Here is a 17,860-nt window from a genome sequence, read left to right as displayed (position 1 = left end):
TTTCAAAACAACAAATATCAAATTTTGATACCTAATGTTGACTAAAAATAGTGAAAACTCATGTGTTCGACGAGAGAATCACGATCAATTAATAGTTTGTAAAATGGAGTTCCGATTGTTTAAAATTTGCCATAATTGTAAAACTTAAGTTTTTCAGGGAACGAAAACAAATTCGATAATCAAAAGTGAGGAAAATGAAATGATGTTGATAGAAGTGAAAGAAATGTCAAGATGATATAATAAAAAAAAGTTAAAAAAGTTGAGTGAAAAAATTAGATAACACCTAAAAACAGTTTTCTGATTTTCTTCATTAAAACAGAAAGCAGTTTGAAAACTTTTTGAGTTGTATTCTGAAAATCATCAAATAAACAGTCAATTCAGTTTTTTGAAAAAACTGTTCAAGTTAGAAAACTCAAAAACAGTTTTCAAATGAAGAAACAAACATGCCTTAAGTTCTGATGTAATATTAACCTCAGCTCAATTTTTTTTTTCAATTATACAGTACGATCCACACTAAATGTGAGAAAATATTAGTCCTAACATTAATTAAACATCTTACTAGAAAAAAAAAAAAAAACACACCCAATTGGAGCTTCCATGGGAAGTGTCTTGGTAGGAATAGTACATTAGCTGCAATTATGTTCTCAAACACGCACTATTAAAAAAATATAAATCAATATTATATAAGAAGAGACCATCACTTAACAATTCTTCATTAAAAAAAAACTCCTTACTATATAATATATCTTTTTCTCATTCCTCGCCCTCGTCCACAATAATAATAAAATCTCTTTCTCTCTCTCTAATATATATTTTTTTATATAAAATATATAACATTTTTCTTTTTACAAACTTCCATGTTCTTGCTCTTCTTCAATTTTCCAAATAAATTTCTTCATCCAAAATACTAAATCAAAATTCACAATCTATCCATGGGTCAATGCTTTGGAACTCTTTTTGCTTCTCCTCCAAAATCCAAATCATGGAGTGAGCCAAGGTTCAGCAACACGACGAGCACGACGAACGGTCTCTCTGCGTCGGAGACAGCGACGACGACGGTGATGACGTCGACGAAGACGACGACAACGAGCCAGATTTCGGAGGAGTGGTCGTACGACGGAGGGCGAGTTCTGGAGAATCCGAACCTGAGGGAGTTCAGCTTATCGGAGATGAGATCGGCGACTAAGAACTTCCGTCCTGGTAGTGTCCTCGGCGAAGGCGGTTTCGGAAAAGTCTACAAAGGATGGGTCGACGAGAGGACTCTCGCTCCGTCCGAGGCCGGTACCGGAATTATTGTCGCCATCAAGAAGCTCCATCAGGAGTGGGGGGTACATATATATATATATAAAAACTAATTAATTTCCTTTTAGATTCAGCAATTATCAAACTGGCTTCAACAGAATTAAACGCATAGCTAATATACTAACCTACCTACTTAATTAATATGTCAGCACCGATTTCAGTCGGAACTGAACTTTCTAGGGCGGCTATCGCATCCGAATCTGGTGAAGCTTTTGGGGTATTGTTGGGAGGACAATGAGTTGCTTCTTGTTTATGAGTTCATGCAAAAGGGCAGCTTAGAAAACCATCTTTTTCAACGTAAACTAATCAACATTACCAAAATTCAATAATGTCATTTTTTTCTCGGCTGCGAAATAAACGTGTCCGTTCATTTTCATTTGGGAGCAGGGGATCCCAAGATCGAACCATTGTCGTGGAAGAGGAGGCTCCAAATAGCAATCGGCGCTGCTCGGGGGCTAGCTTTCCTTCACAGCTCCGAAAAGAAAGACATATACAGAAACTTCAAGGCCTCGAATATACTCCTCGACGAGGTATGTATTTGATCTTCTAGCAAAATACCAACTTCACTTGGTAAATTTAAATAAAACATTGTCAGCCATCAAACGCGTAGAAAAAAAATACTTCCATTGATTAAGTACCTAAAATCGTGTATGCACATTTCGTCTCGCGCAGAGCTACAACGCGAAAATCTCCGATTTCGGCTTGGCCATATGGGGCCCGGAGGACGGCGAAGAATCCCCCCCCGAAGCCCCCCCCCCCGAATGGGCCGTTGGTAAAAAAAAAAAAAAAACCTACGAAAAAGATAAACCATTGAATGTACTCTAATCTCATCGTAATTGCACTTGACCTAGCGTAGGCCATCTGTACATGAAGGGCGACGTGTACTGGTTTGGGGTAGTCCTTTTGGAGATGCTGACGGGGCAGAGGGCTCTGGATTCGAGGCGGCCAAGTGGGCAACAAAACCTGGTTGAGTGGGCTAAGCCGTGCCTGAGATCGAAGAGGAAGCTGAGCACGATCATGGACGCGAGAATGGACGGTCAATACACGCCCAAGGCCTCGATGCAAGCGGCGCAGCTCTCCCTCAAGTGCTTGGAGGTCGAGCCCAAGAACCGACCCTCCATGATCGACGTTGTCGAGGCCTTGGAAGCGATCGAGGCCATGAAAGCGATCGAGGCCATGGTCCAGAATCGAACCCAATCCAACTCGTCCTAGTCTCGCTCTCGTTACAGTTCTCTTGGTGCTAGGCTATAGCATCGTCGTCGTGTAAATGGAGTGTTTTTTTTTTAATCTCTGTAGATTACTTTGTTTTTGTCTTCTGTTTGTTTGGTATAGAAATTGTATATTGCATTCATCAAGATTATTGTTGAGGACAGATTGGAGGGACCATCATGCTGTATAGGCCTATACTTTTTTTTTTTTTTTTTTTGAGGTCCATTGTGTATTTAGGAAGAGGATAGTTTGTTATATCGATTCTTAGTTATTTTGTTTCGAGTTTGCTTGTAATGACAGGGTGTCATGTGCTTATTATATATCTCGTGCGTGGTGAAGCTCAAATAGTCAATTTGGTGGTTGGTAATTATGTTTTCTACTGCCGGAAAAGAAGAAAAAAAGATAGGTGATTTGTTGATTATTAAGTCATAAAAGTTGTAACGGCAGTGACCAAATGATTCCACTATCCGATTAAAAAAAAATTGATATTCCACTAAATATTATTAACTTCATTGACAAGTGTGTTCAGCAGAGAGATGCTTGCTTGACCAAGGAGCGTAGACCAGGATAGTGAAATATATACATGTCAACCGAAAGAAAAGTATATCAATCATAAAACACAAAAAAAAAAAAAAAAAAACTAACAAACAAAAGAAAAGAAAAAAAGTGTATGGGGAACCAACGACTTCCGCGACCAACTTATTACACTGATTTATATCCTTTCAAAGAAAAAAGAAACTTTCAACTTTTCGTTAAGCAAATAATTACATTCATTTCTAAGGTCAGTTATTATAATTGTTCCATTAAATTATCCTAAAGCTAGCGCCAAAGCCACAAGGCCACAAATAAGACTAAAACGGGAAATTCATTGAAACAATAAACATTATTTTTTAAAATATATAAAGGCAAAAATTTCGTGTGCGAATTCGTCGTCTCGCACCAGCATAACAAAATCAAAGAATGTGTACACAGGTGACACAGGTCTAGGATCTCTTGTGTTGGATCTTTTGTTCCAAAGTTTGGTTTGACTAAAGAACTCTGCTAAAATTGTTCGAGCGAAACTGCAAGAAAATGTTTAAGACTTGGATTATTTGTGTTGTATTGTCCTCCCGCACAAATTTAAATAGAAACTTCCAAATTTTCAGTTATGAGTTATCAAACTTAATATTCATATTAATTTAATTGATTGATATAATGAATTGTTTTCACCCGAACGTATCAGTCACTCTAAATAGGCAACTTTTGTTCCTTTATTCTCATTGCATTTGCCATAAGCAGGGTTGTCAGATTTTCTCTCTGGCTCAAGAAAATGGAACAAAGCCAAACCTGAGGTTTTTTATTAAAAAAAAAAAAAAAAACAACAACACAAAAGCTAAAAAGATAAGATACCAAGTAGAGAGCCAGCACTTAAAATGTCTTCACAAGAATTCACAGCCCATCAGAAGCATCTCCTCGTAAAGCATCACTGCTTAGCTCACTCGCTTCTCCAGCTGTGCATTGTCCCATGTCATCACGTCAGATTTTCTTTTGGCTCAAGCAAATGAAAAAAAAAAAAAAAAACACTCAGAGAGAGGGAGAGTAAAGCTCAAAAGCTTAAAAAACATATATTGACATGCAAAAGCTTGAAAGGACACCAAGAAAAGAATTTTGTATATGCCTCCAACCCCAGCCACCGCCAGATTTCCAGCCATGAGAGATAGAACCACAGTGCTGCTCTCCCACAATCCTGACCGGCGAGCTCATTCCTCCGCTTTCCTTGCAGCGACTGAATCGAGAGATATATCGAACTCCGTTACAACACATCTACAAGAAAATCATCAGGTGTTAAGAATCACATAACAAAGGCATCAACGCAGAATAGTCCAGAGGCGAAATCACCTCAGGCTCACTGGCGTAGGCGTTAAAGGTCCTCATGGGAAAGTCAGTGCCATTGATGCACGGAGATCACTCATCAGGATGACACTAGGTTACATAGAATGTCGGTAATCAAACTGGTTGAGTTTGAAGAAAAAAAAAAATAGTATTAACTAAACTTTGTTGTTTCTTTTAAAATAATAATAATAATAATAATTTTTGTAACATTCAGACAATTAAAGAAGGAAGTAAGAAGTTTTTAACTGAGTACGCAAAATGAAGTCGTTGCCGAGGCCATGGCACTTGAATGAAGGAAGCCAAAGCCTTTCCGATAAAAAAAAGGAGGGATGAAATGAATACTGACTGATATCATCTCCACTTAGAACATGAAATGAACAATAAATTTATTTCAAACCAAAATCGTGAATGGACTGACTACGCCAATAAGTCAACTGAAGGAGCAGCAAGGACCCGCGTGGCAGCACTGGTCATGATAAAGAAACTGTAGAGAAAGAGGCAGATAGTTCAGAGATGAAGATACAAAAACCTTCTAATTCAAATGTAACTGAGAAAGAGGAGATAGTTAGGAACTGTGAACTTAAAAATATTTAATTCATGTACAACAGTGAAGATCAAAACAGATATAAAGATTGTGAAAAAGAAGATAAGACATACGCAGAGGAAGTCACATCAGATTTGCTTCGGCTCAAGAATATATGAAGAAAAAAACCCGAGCTTTTTATGTCTAAAGAACAAAACCAAACAGAAGCTCGAAAGATTAAAAAGTTGAAAACCGAACCTTTTTTGTATTTTAAAATATCGCCTTTAGAAACCAAGCATTTTTGGCCGTCGCAGATCCTGTGAACTTTGCCAATTGAAAATAGCTGGACAAAGACCTTGGGGGATCAATATAATGTAGAGGAGTCTTATGCACCGAGCTCCTCCACAAACATGTGTTTTACATAAAGCTTCACCGACTCTGTGTACAGCATCGAAGCTTTTAGCTGAACACGACTAGTAGGATAATGTTATGTAAAAGATAATTTTTTATTAGATGGGAAAGAGAAGATATGTATGTACCATGTCGAGGATCGTCCTCTCTTGAACACTCCTATCACAATAACTTCCTGCGCAAGCAACTAAGCACAGCCGCGATAAACCAGACAAAAACGTAAAGTGCAAGAAATCGTAAAAGAAAGACACGCAGGATTTGTTAACGAGGTTCAACACGAATGCCTAATCCTCGGAACTCCTCTGAATAGGTAGTTCGAGTCACTCCAATTATCTCCTCCGATGAAAGCCTTTACAAACCCTTCGTCCCCAATCACTCAATTGTATCTTCTTCAAGACCTAATGTACAACCTACCCTGTCAAGAACAACCCTGAGAAATTGCCTCTCAATTCTTGACTAAGCCTCACAACAATAGATCACTCTGAAGAAATTCAATACAACAGTAAAAGAAATTGGTACTGACTAAACTAATCTAATGAGACTTTATAGAAACAGTCTGATTCCTATTAGTACATGAGATGAAACTCCACCGTAGATCTAAGCCTCATGCGATCAGATGAAGCCACGTCATCAGCATTCTAACTGTCTTGTAACGACTTGAAGCTGACTTCCAACATACTCCACCTCAGCGCCAAGACGTTCCTCAGAATGACTCAAACGATCCACCTTATCCAAAATCATTGTTCATCTTCTGGCATAGCTCAGTGAGAGCCAACTCCCAGGAGTTCAAGGCAATGCTTGAACTTACCTAGAGTGACCACCTTGGTTCCACAGTCAGCAGGATTGTCATCTGTTCCCACCTTGGCAACATTGATAGTACCATCTGAGATCTTTTCTCTGATGAAATGGTACTTAATGTCGACGTGCTTGGTCCTGTCATGGAACACTGGATTTCTGTAGAGATGAAGAGCACTTTGACTGTCTGAAAACACAGTCACAGTCTCTTTGTAGATCTCTAACTCCTTTAGTAAACCTTGCAGCCATATGCCCTCCTTTACAGCCTCAGTAGCTGCAATATATTCTGCTTCTGCTGTGGACAAAGTAACCACTGGTTGGAGTTGAGATTTCCAACTTACACAGTTTCCACACACTAGAAAGAAGTATGCTGTAGTAGACTTTCTAGTGTCATGATCCCCTGGATAATCAGAATCTACATATCCTTCAACTTCAATCTTCTCTCCTTGTTGTCTGTAGACCAATCCCAAATGAGTTGTACAGCGTAAGTATCTCAACAGCCACTTCATTGCAAGCCAGTGTTCTCTCCCAGGCTTGGACATGAATCTGCTTAGCACACTGATGGCATGGGCTATATCTGGTCTAGTACACACCATAGTGTACATCACTGAGCCAACCGCACTAGGATAAGGAACACTACTCATGTATTCCTGATCTGAGGCAGTCTTTGGGCTTTGAGCGCTTGACAATCTGAAATGACTTGCAAGGGGTTGTCTGACTGCCTTGGACCCTCTCATGGCAAACTTGTCAACTACTTTCTCCAGGTAGTCTTGTTGAGTAAGCAGTAATCTTCCATTTGCCATGTCTCTGAGAATGTTTATGCCCAAGATTTTCCTTGCAGCTCCCAGATCCTTCATGTCAAACTCTTGACTTAGCACCTGTTTCAAAGCTGCAATTTTCTTTGCCGACTTGCTGATAAGGAGCATATCATCTACATAAAGCAGTAGATAGATTGCATCCAGAACATTTGACCCTTTAAAGTACATGCAGGTATCGAAAGAGCTTCTCTGGTATCCTTGTTTCAGCATGTAAGAATCAACCTTTTGTACCATTGGCGTGGGGATTGCTTGAGTCCATAGAGAGACTTTTTCATCAAGCAAACCATGTCCTTCCCCTTATGCACCTCAAAACCAAGAGGCTGTTCCATGTAGATGGTTTCTTCTAGCTCACCATGAAGAAAAGCTGTCTTGACATCCATTTGTTGCAGCTCAAGGTCAAACTGAGTAACTATGGACAACATAACTCTGATGGTCTTGTATTTGAATACTGGAGAAAATATCTCGTTATAGTCAATACCTTCCACCTGAGTAAATCCATTTGCCACAAGCCTTGCCTTGTATCTGGGGCCATCTCCTGGTGTAGCTGGTTCCTTGAGCTTGTATAACCATCTACAAGCCACTGGCTTTTGACCCTGGGGCCTCTTCACCATAAGCCAGGTTTGATTTCTGTAAAGGGCTTCCATCTCTTCCTTCATGGCTTGATGCCATTTCTTGGAGTCCTGACTGGACATAGCTTCATGATAGAACATGGGTTCCTGATGAGTGACAGCTACAGCAGATGTGAAGGCATATGCTAGGAGCTCTGAATAAGAGCTGTAGCCATATCTCTGAGTAGGTCTGGACACTTTCTTGGCTCTGTCTCTTGTGAGCTGGTAACCCTCATTCCCTTGATCAGCTTCTGCAAGTAGTTCCTCTTGTGAATTTTCCTGATCTTCATGGTTGCAATCACCTTCATCTGGGTTAGAGGATTCTTCAGCATCCTCTAGATCAGTTGATCTCACTTGGTTCTCACTTCTTTCTTCAGGGACTTCACTTGAAGCAGGTGCTTGAAGTGGTGAAGTTGTGTTGACTGGCTCCACCTGAATAAGACTCTATGTATCCTGTTGTAGATGTTGGCCTTTCTTGATCTGCAAGAGGGTTAGTCTCTACAATACATGGAAAATCAAATTCATTGAACACAACATCACGGCTGTTTATGGTTTTGAAACCAGAACCTTCTTTAACCCATAGTCTATATCCCTTAGTGCCCTGAGGGTAACCCAGAAAAACACATTTGATAGACCTAGGTTCTAGTTTACCCTGATTTTGGTGAGCAAATGTAGTGCAGCCAAAAACTCTGAGATGCTTCAGGTCAGGTGGTTTGTTTGACCATTTTTCTTCAGGTGTCTTGAACTCTATGGCACTGGAGGGACATCTATTGATCAGATAGGCAGCAGTGACTATAGCCTCTCCCCAGAAAGCCTAGGACAGATCTGCATTAAAGAGCATACTTCTTGCCTTGTTGAGCAAGGTTCTATTCATTCTCTCAGCAACACCATTCTGCTGAGGGGTTAGTCTAACAGTTTTATGCCTTTGAATTCCTTCACGAGTGCAAAACATGTCAAATTCAGAATTACAAAACTCTAAACCATTATCAGTCCTTAGAGTCTTAACTTTCTTGTCAGTGAGATTTTCCATCAACAGTTTCCAATCTTTGAATTTTTGAAAAGCCTGATTCTTATTTTTCAAAAGATAAACCCAAACTTTTATGGAGAAATCATCAATAATAGAAAGAAAGTAAAGATTACGTCCATGTGTTGCTGTCCTTGATGGTCCCCACAAGTCAGAGTGGATGTATTCTAGGATTTGAGTTGACTGATGTTTTCCCACTTGAAACTTGAGTCTGTGTTGCTTGGCCAACACGCAATGCTCGCAGAAGTCAACCTTGCTGACCTTGTCTTTTCCAAGCAGCTTCTGATTGCTCATGATCTGTAGACCCTTCTCACTGATATGTCCCAAGCGTCTGTGCCACAGGGTTGCCTTCTTGTCTTCAGGTGTCATGGCCACAGCAGTGTGGCCTAAGATGGTTTCACCCACCATGTAGTACAGACCAGCTTGCTTGATCCCCTTGATGACTGTCATAGAACCTTTGCTGATTCTCATTGAGCCTCCTTCTATTTTGTTTGAATACCCCAAGTCATCCAAGACTCCCAGGGAGATAAGGTTTCTTGACAGATCAGGCACATATCTGACCTCCCTGAGAGTTCTTATGACTCCATCAAACATCTTCACACTTATAGAACCAACCCCAAGGACTTGGCAGGTGTGATCATTGCCCATGACCACCTTGCCTCCTTCACTTCCTTGGAAATCTGAGAGCCACTCTTTGTTGTAGGTCATATGATATGTGCAGCCAGAGTCCAAGATCCACTCTGAGGCATTGGGGTCATGAGATACCATGAGAACTTCTCCACTGTCATACCCATCACCAAGATTTGCTGAGTCTTGAGGTGATTGACTTGGAGTGCTTGCTTTTGCATCCTTGTTCTTCTTGAGCCATGAGTAACATTCTTTCTTGATGTGACCCATTTTCTTGCAGTGATAGCACTTCTTCTCTTTGTTTGGGTTGGACTCTTGAGAGGAGGCTTTAGACTTGCCTTTGCTTGAGCTTCTGGATCTCTGAGAGCTTGGTTCAGATGACCTTGATTGAGTCCTTCCACGAGCCATGTGATTTTCTCCATCACTTGAGTTCAGCTTATCCAATCTAATCTCAAGATCCCTGGACTTCAAAGTTGATATCACTTCCTCGAGAGTGATGGACGTTCTGCCATACTTGATGGCTGACTTGACTTCACGATAGGCTTCAGGTAAGGAATTCAGGATGATGATCGCCTGGTTCTCATCACTTAAAGCTTCCTTCTCACCAGAATTGGCTAATTCAATGGTCATCTTCAGGAATTCATCAAGATTCTGTTCTAGGGATTTAGACTGCATCATCTTAAAACCAAATAATCTCTCTTTCAAGTAGATTTTGTTAGATAAAGACTTAGATTGGAATAACTCGTCGAGTTTCTTCCAAATCTTTGCAGGGGTGTCTTCCTTGTCAACTAAGCGAATAATTGAATCAGAGAGATGGAAGATGATCGTACCTGTGGCTGTCTCAGTTATCTCTAATTTCTGATCCTCAGAGATGCCACTAGGCCACATGATTGGATCGGAAATCAGCCTCAGCAAGCGCTGCTGAGCCAAAAGAGCAGTGATTTTCCTTCGCCAGATTCTGAAATCACCTGTGCCGTCAAATTTCTCGATGTCGATCTTCATGTCTGGATTTGGATTCCACTGGAGATCGCTCGAGGATTGAATCTGAGATGATTCAATTTCTGAGTTCCTGGACTGGTTTGGATCGCGTCTGGTATCGTCGTCTTCCTCAAGAACAGGTAACCGACTTGAGTCTTGTTCTTCCTCCAGAGTTGCGACGATCTGAAACTTGGCGCATAGGCAATCTGAGAAAATGAGGAGCGCTTTCGAACCCTAAGGCTCTGATACCACTTGTCGAGGATCGTCCTCTCTTGAACACTCCTATCACAATAACTTCCTGCGCAAGCAACTACGCACAGCCGCGATAAACCAGACAAAAACGTAAAGTGCAAGAAATCGTAAAAGAAAGACATGCAGGATTTGTTAACGAGGTTCAGCACGAATGCCTAATCCCCGGAACTCCTCTGAATAGGTAGTTCGAGTCACTCCAATTATCTCCTCCGATGAAAGCCTTTACAAACCCTTCGTACCTACCCTGTCAAGAACCCTGAGAAATTGCCTCTCAATTCTTGACTAAGCCTCACAACAATAGATCACTCTGAAGAAATTCAATACAACAGTAAAAGAAATTGGTACTGACTAAACTAATCTAATGAGACTTTATAGAAACAGTCTGATTCCTATTAGTACATGAGATGAAACTCCACCGTAGATCTAAGCCTCATGCGATCAGATGAAGCCACGTCATCAGCATTCTAACTGTCTTGTAACGACTTGAAGCTGACTTCCAACATACCAGAATGTGAATTTTTTAGATGATAACAGCATTCAAAATCAAATATTTGAACCGAAAATAGCGTGATAATTTGAGCAAGAAAATTGAGCACACACGTAATTAGCATTATAATATATAAAAAAAAATTAAAAACAAGAGAAGCGATGTACAACAAAAATTTCTTATAAAGGCAACAGAAGAATCATTAGCTTACTGCAACTCCATTTATTAGAGGCTTTTCCCCATACTCTCCAAAAAGATTTTATTCCTTTCTCTTTTCGTACCTCTCCTAATATATAGCTAATATAGTAACAAGAACTTTGATATATATATATATATATATATATATATATATATATATCAAAGTTTATATATATATATATATATATATATATATATATCAAAGTTCTTGTTACTATATATATATATATATATATATATATATATATATTTGCTCTTACATCACTGCAAGTACTGACATCAGCCCAAGAAATAGCTCCTCTGCTAGCGTTGTTCGCCTTCCCTTGAGGCAGTTGGTAGAGAAACCGCAAAACAATTTATAATAAGGCCACTTTTAGAAAGCACCAAATAAAACAACAGATAGTTCACATATAACGGTGGTATTTTATCGATCAAACCTATCTCGCAAAGCTCGTTGATCTCCCTCGCCAAAGAACGAGCTGAATGAATCAAAGCCTGTGTGAAGATGTTAGTGGTGGAGCCTAACTAGTGGAATTGGAAAAAGTCCCACATCGGTTAGGGAGAGTAACTTTGTACTTTTCCTTAGTATATTTAAGGGATACTATGTGTTGTATTCTATGTACCCTAAAATAAAAACACTTGTACTTGTAACCTTTCTCAATTGGGTTTATAGTATTGCAGCGGCAAAGTGGACGTAGCTTTCTCTTTGAAAGTGAACCACTATAAATCTTGTGTCCATTCTTTATTTACTTGTTTGTTTTCTGGAGAAAGGATTTGACAAAGTTAACCCAACACGGTTGGGCGAACTGACGAACTGAATCCAAAGACGTTTGGACGAAGTGACGTAGTCATTCCAGCTCGATCTGCAGAAGCGACGAGCTCGATCTGTCGAAGTGACGAGGTCTAAATCCTAACAACTGGTATCAGAGCTTCTAGGTTTGCAGTTTCTTATTGAAATGGAGTGCGACTTGTGGAGAAGAAGCGAAGTAGAAAACAATGGGAGGCGAAGAAGGCACGGTGCACGGGATCGGGAAGTTCGACGGGTCGGACTACGCATTCTGGAGAATGCAGATCGAGGATTATCTGTACGGAAGAAAGCTTCATCAACCGCTGAGCGAGAAACCAGAGAAGATGGACGAGGCAGATTGGAATCTCCTCGACAGGCAGGTTCTGGGAGTTATTCGACTGACGCTGTCGAAGAATGTAGCTCACAATGTGGCGAAGGAGAAGACCACGGCGGGAATGATGAAGGTCCAGACGGACATGTACGAGAAACCCTCGGCGAACAACAAAGTGTTTTTGATGAAAATGCTTTTTCACTTGAAGATGGATGAAGGAGCCGGGGTAGCCACTCACGTGAACGATTTCAACACAATTGTCAACCAACTGTCATCGGTTGAGATTGATTTCGACGACGAGGTGCGAGCTCTGATTCTGCTCGCGTCCTTACCAAACAGCTGGGAGCCGATGAGGGCTGCGGTTAGCAACTAGGTTGGAAGTGCGAAGTTAAAGTTCAACGACGTACGAGATCGCATCCTCGCCGAAGAGGTACGAAGGATTGATTCTGGCGAGGCCTCGACGAGTTCGGCCTTGAATGTGGAGAACATGGGAAGAAACCACAACCGGAATCAGAACCGAGGGAAGGACAGGTCGAAGTCACGGAGCGGGCGAGGTCAGTCCAAGTCAGGGCGACCCTTTGCGTGCTGGAACTGTGGCGAGTCCGGCCACATCAGGAAGTATTGCAAGAAGCCAACCAAGGAGAAAGGCGGTGCCCATGCCGTCACTGAAGATTTAGCAGATGCGTTACTGCTAGCGGTGGACAGCTCGATTGACTCTTGGGTGCTCGACTCAGGAGCGTCTTTCCACACCACCCCTAACATCGACATTCTGGAGAATTATGTCGCAGGAAATCACGGGAAGGTCTATGTGGCTGATGGCGAGCCTCTAGACATTGTTGGTGTCGGCGACGTCAGGCTGAAGATGGGAAACGGGCAAGTCTGGAAGATCAACAAAGTCAGACACGAGCCGAAGTTGATGAGAAACCTAATCTGCGGAAGAACCGAGATCAGACCCCAAAAATACAAACGGACCTTTTATTTGTTTATTAAGAAACAGTCAAGATTTACTTAATCTGAATAAGCTTTAATGACTATTCTTTTAACATGCAAGCCAAACAAAGCTCTAAACTTTCAAATGACAGATCGATCTTATAGGTGAATAGGACAAGTATATCGACTCAATATGAAGCCTTACACTCGAACAGTTCTAGTGTTGACACAAATATATGTATAATAGAGGAAAGAAATAATTTATTAGTGGCAGGTAAAATTTAAAGTTTCAAAACGATCATCGAATACCGATATGATAAACAACAATGCAAGTCACATATGCAATAAGTGTATAGAAAAAAAAATTCCATACCTTGAATTGATATTAAGGTGTTCAACTTTTCCCGGTCCCACAAAATCTTTGAGGGGAATGAAGCTTGGAGTGTAAGCAACAGCTTGGAGTGTAACACCTGAGTCGGATGTACAGCCACTGAAACTGAGCCGTTTGAATCTCGGGCCTTTTAACCGATCATAGTAAATAAATTTGTACCCATTAAGATGACTGAACATCACCACCGCTTCTTTGTTTACGTATAACAGCTGAAAATTCTATGGTTTAAAAGAAGACCAATCGTCCGAAAGTTTTGATTTGGAAATATCCACCGGTGTGCTGACTTTGCAATGTTTGCACTTTTCGTCGTTTTTGCGGGCATTGCATCAGCAATAACCTGACACGTGATCGTCCTCTAACAAGTAAAAGCTTAAGAATTTAGATTGGTCAATGTCGTGGATCAACGTGCAATCCTTTGCTTGTGCCGAGTGGATCCTGACGAATTCACGACCGGAGAATAGAGAACGATGCTCTTCGTCGGAAGTTTCAGAAATATCTCGACGAGTATGGGTTTCAGCTGCTACGGGTTGTCAAGTGAATAAAGGTAGATAATATTTCTAAATAAAAAAAAATAAAAAAATAAAAAACTTGCAAGTTGAGAAATCAATTCACGAGCCTATCTTATTTACGCGCGTTAGGCACGTGTCGGGTTCTCTACAGATGACAGTACAAAATAACAAACCCACCGACATGTGGGCACACATTTATGTCCGGGCTCATCTAAAGAGCACGTGGTGATATACCGGACTAGCCGGTGCTATTACTGGTTCGACCGGTGTAGGAAAGAGAAACAGAAAAAAGGAAAAAGAAGAACTAACGGTCAATACCTTATATAAGGGAAATACCCTCCGTGAATATTTAATCTTCAGCGGCCAGAGCACCAGGCCCCGGGGGCGGGCCCGCCTTTGCTCTCCCGGCCCAAGATCCGCCGGTCAATGAGGTCGAGCACGGGATCGTCCCGCGCAAACCGCCTCGCAAAGGCGGCGCCGCTCTGAGCCATCTGATCGAAATCCAAGGCGTTCAAGAAATGGGGGTCCATCCCGGGGGGGCTGTCCCAGATCATGTACCGCAGGTCGTTGTTCACCGTCGTGTTAGCAAACTCCGGCGACTTGCATATCACCGAGTGGAAATACCCTTCTTCCGACAGGACCACGTTGTTGAAGTACATCAGAAGGGTCCGTGGAAGGTTCTCCCACCCCAAAATGCAATACTCCAAATTGCCGGCTCAGAGTTACCCACGGCGACCCTGCCAAAACTCAATCCATAACCTTCAATTTAGCCTCGATCCTATTAGTTTCACGCAAATGAAGCCAAAGGAGAAAACAATATATATTCATGACAGAAACTTTGCCTGTGAATACTTTAAATGCTTCGGGGGGGTTTTCGTTTTTCTGTGGCATGGAATATTTGGCTCCTTCTGGCCAGGTATATCGCCGGATCAACTACAATAGGTTGATATCTTTGAACAAACTCATATCCAAAACAAATCACAAAGCCTTAACATGCGTATTAATGAAGTACACATAACATAAGGATTAAAATGAATAGGAAAAAAGAATTAGCCTGGTTTTAACAGAAAAAAAAAAAAAAAAAAAAATGAGTATTTTCATGTGTTGGCCAACTTTTTAATGGTAACCTACCCTTACCATGGATTCTTATTCTACACTCTGCATGCGGATGTTAAAGTCCTCTTCATTCCCAGATCCAATCACGCTCTTACAAACAAAATGAGCCGCTGAATTTAAACCTCTAGGATACATTTATCTTCAATTACGTAATTTTGATACATTTATCTTGTTTCAAATGATGTGTACGTACGTTATAGTCTAAATAAGCACATAAATCATATATAAGATTGTGATATTTAATATGTCTAGTGTATGACGACGCGGCGGCAAGAAGGAAGATCTGAAACTTCCTGGTTGTTTAATGTGCTCTTCGTTTATTTTGATCGTGCAATCCATGGTTGAAGGAAGATCTGTTAGGGACATGCCAGAAATTTGAGTTGTTTCATCACTCTTGTGTGGTTGGGCCGAGCAAGGTCTTGAATTTCTTCAACTCTCCATAGCTGCCTGTTAGAGTCTTCACAAACCCGAATTGAAAAGAAGAAAACGGAGATGAATTCAAAGACAAACCACTAGCAAAAAAAAAAAAATGCCTACTAGGAAAACGGAGTAACATTAAAAAAAAATGCATGTAACTAAATTTTCAATATATAGCCAGAAACGAACCAACATCAAGTGAAAATGAAAACGCATTTGATTATTACGGTTGTTATATTCGCAAACACATGGTGTGCTATCTAAACCTTAAGGCGAGAGAGCTTAGTGCATTAAAGATTATGAGAGTGAATATCAGAAGAGCGTTACCGTCATTCTCTGACGAAGTGAGAGGCCACCGGTGAATCTCCGGCGAGCCTCGATCTTCGCGAATTCTAGGCTCTTTCTCACACGTTCTTCTTTTCGGAAACAAATTTGGGGAATAGACTAATTTTGCCTAAAACAATTCTCGGGACAGGAGGGACTAATTCTGCAAAACAGTTTAGGACAACTTTATTACTTCTTAAAATTATTTAGGGGTTTTTAGCGTTAATGGTCTTTTAACTTTTATGATTCTGCTGTTTCGGTCCTTAAATATTTATTTAGAGCATTTTGGTCTCTAACATATCGATGTAGTAGCTTTTTTTTTTAGTCTTTTCGAAAGAAATTCATTTAAAAATATAATTCAACACCTGAGCATCTTTAAACACATATAAAAACTAAAATTAAATTTAAAAAGTATAATTTAGATAAAATAATGATCTAAAAAGCTTTAATTGTTAAGTGTTTTTAGGATGGTCATAGTATAAGTTCATTAGTTTATTTTACAAAACTAAAGTTATTTTAATTCATAAAATGCTATAAGTAGTTTAAAGTGTTAAATTTTTATTTAAAAAATAAAATTTCTTGGACAATAAGAGCGTTAAGGACTAAAATGCTCTAACAAATATATTAGAAACTAATTAGCACAAATAACTATTTGTTTCATACAACTTTTTTTTTTCTATTATTCTCAATGTTGTAACTGTTGATTTTTCAACTTCCTCTTAATAAAAAGTTTTCGTGTGCTCTCTAAGAATTTTCCTATGACATAAAAGAAAAACCAAAAACTAATTTTGTTGACAACATGGAATGTAGTTAATACTTAATAGTCAAACCAAAAAAAAAAACCAGCAAAAGAAGTGATATTTTTATTTAAAACAGAAACTACTGAGATTTTGAGGTCCCTAGACAACGCGCCTTGATCCTCCACTGCTACAACGCTCAACATATGTCTGATGAAGATTCTAAGTCTAGTCTTGAGAGAGAGAGAGAGAGAGAGAGAGAGAGAGAGAGAAGAAGGTTTGGAATGGGTGACTGTGAGTTTGCTGTGGCTAAGATCGAGCTCTACTGTGAATCGCCGCTCCAACACGTCCCAATTTTGCTGCTTTTGATCTTTGTGTACCGTCTTCTTCTCAGCCATTGCGAGTATGCTCTCTACCAGTATCACTATCTATGAACAGAACGGACCAAAAATTAACTGATAATTAATCAAGAGTGTCACGGAGATGAACTCCTATCGGTGTCTGAAAGCGATTAATCACATAAAATCAAGAACAACAAACTGAATGACGACAGCAAATTCTCAAACAAATAAACTGAGAGAGGCTTCATCGGCCATATGCAAAGAAGCTAGACCGCATTTACGACAGCAAAAAAAATTAGTGATACTAAGTGGACTTCTCCGGATGAAAAAGGGTTGATGACTTTTTATTTTATTTTATTATCAATGAAAGTGGATTATGATAGATTTACCAAGGCAATAGAAAAAATAAGAGTCAAAGCAAACTGATAATTAGAAAGATACCAGATAGGCTAGGCAAGGCTCGGCTCGGCTAAAAAAATGCCAGAGACTCGGAAAACAGCTCGGATTTTCTCGGGAATTGGGGAAGGAAGAAAAGGGCTGAACTAAAAATTGCAGTAAGGAAGAAGAAGCTTGGCTTTTAACGTACAAGACTGATTAAAACTGAGGGATTATTGTTTCGAAAAAAAAAAACAAGGGATTATTTACACCAGTCTCGCACAGTAAAGCCAAGTCTCTTCTTCCTTAGTGCAATTTTTAATTCAGTGGTACAAAATGCCTGGAAGCCTTAGACAACCAAAAGTATGCTAAATTTTGTGATTGATATTTTTGAGAAAGTTTAGATGATGAATGTGATCAGCTTGGGGATTTGTTTTTTTCAAGAAACAAAACCCTCTATCTATACCGAGGCAAAAAAGGCTTTTTGAGGACCCAACG

At 40.1% G+C, this 17,860-nt stretch overlaps 1 protein-coding gene and 1 long non-coding RNA gene across 2 annotated transcripts; one reads left to right on the top strand and one right to left on the bottom strand.

The window, feature by feature from the left end:
• Positions 1-932: 932 nt before the first annotated feature.
• LOC149399042 (putative serine/threonine-protein kinase PIX13) lies at positions 933-2,921 on the top strand. The gene is made up of 7 exons (XM_089612613.1): positions 933-1,328; positions 1,464-1,599; positions 1,690-1,832; positions 1,975-2,074; positions 2,159-2,481; positions 2,635-2,695; positions 2,812-2,921. The coding sequence occupies exons 1-7, from the start codon at positions 933-935 to the stop codon at positions 2,919-2,921; spliced, it is 1,269 nt and encodes a 422-aa protein (XP_089468739.1).
• Positions 2,922-3,965: 1,044 nt separating this feature from the next.
• LOC149399041 (uncharacterized) lies at positions 3,966-4,865 on the bottom strand. Its single transcript, XR_016296366.1, has 3 exons — positions 4,630-4,865; positions 4,390-4,502; positions 3,966-4,314 (listed from the first exon to the last, which is right to left on the bottom strand). It is a non-coding gene; the product is annotated as an uncharacterized LOC149399041 (long non-coding RNA).
• Between the last annotated feature and the right edge of the window lie 12,995 nt (positions 4,866-17,860).

This window comes from Urtica dioica, chromosome 4 (genome assembly GCF_054948205.1).
Source record: "Urtica dioica subsp. dioica isolate 48M chromosome 4, U.dioica_male_clone48M_v1_H2, whole genome shotgun sequence".
In the NCBI taxonomy this organism is placed as follows: domain Eukaryota; kingdom Viridiplantae; phylum Streptophyta; class Magnoliopsida; order Rosales; family Urticaceae; genus Urtica; species Urtica dioica.
Note: the sequence above shows the minus strand (reverse complement) of the source record. Positions and strands in the feature narration are given on the sequence as shown.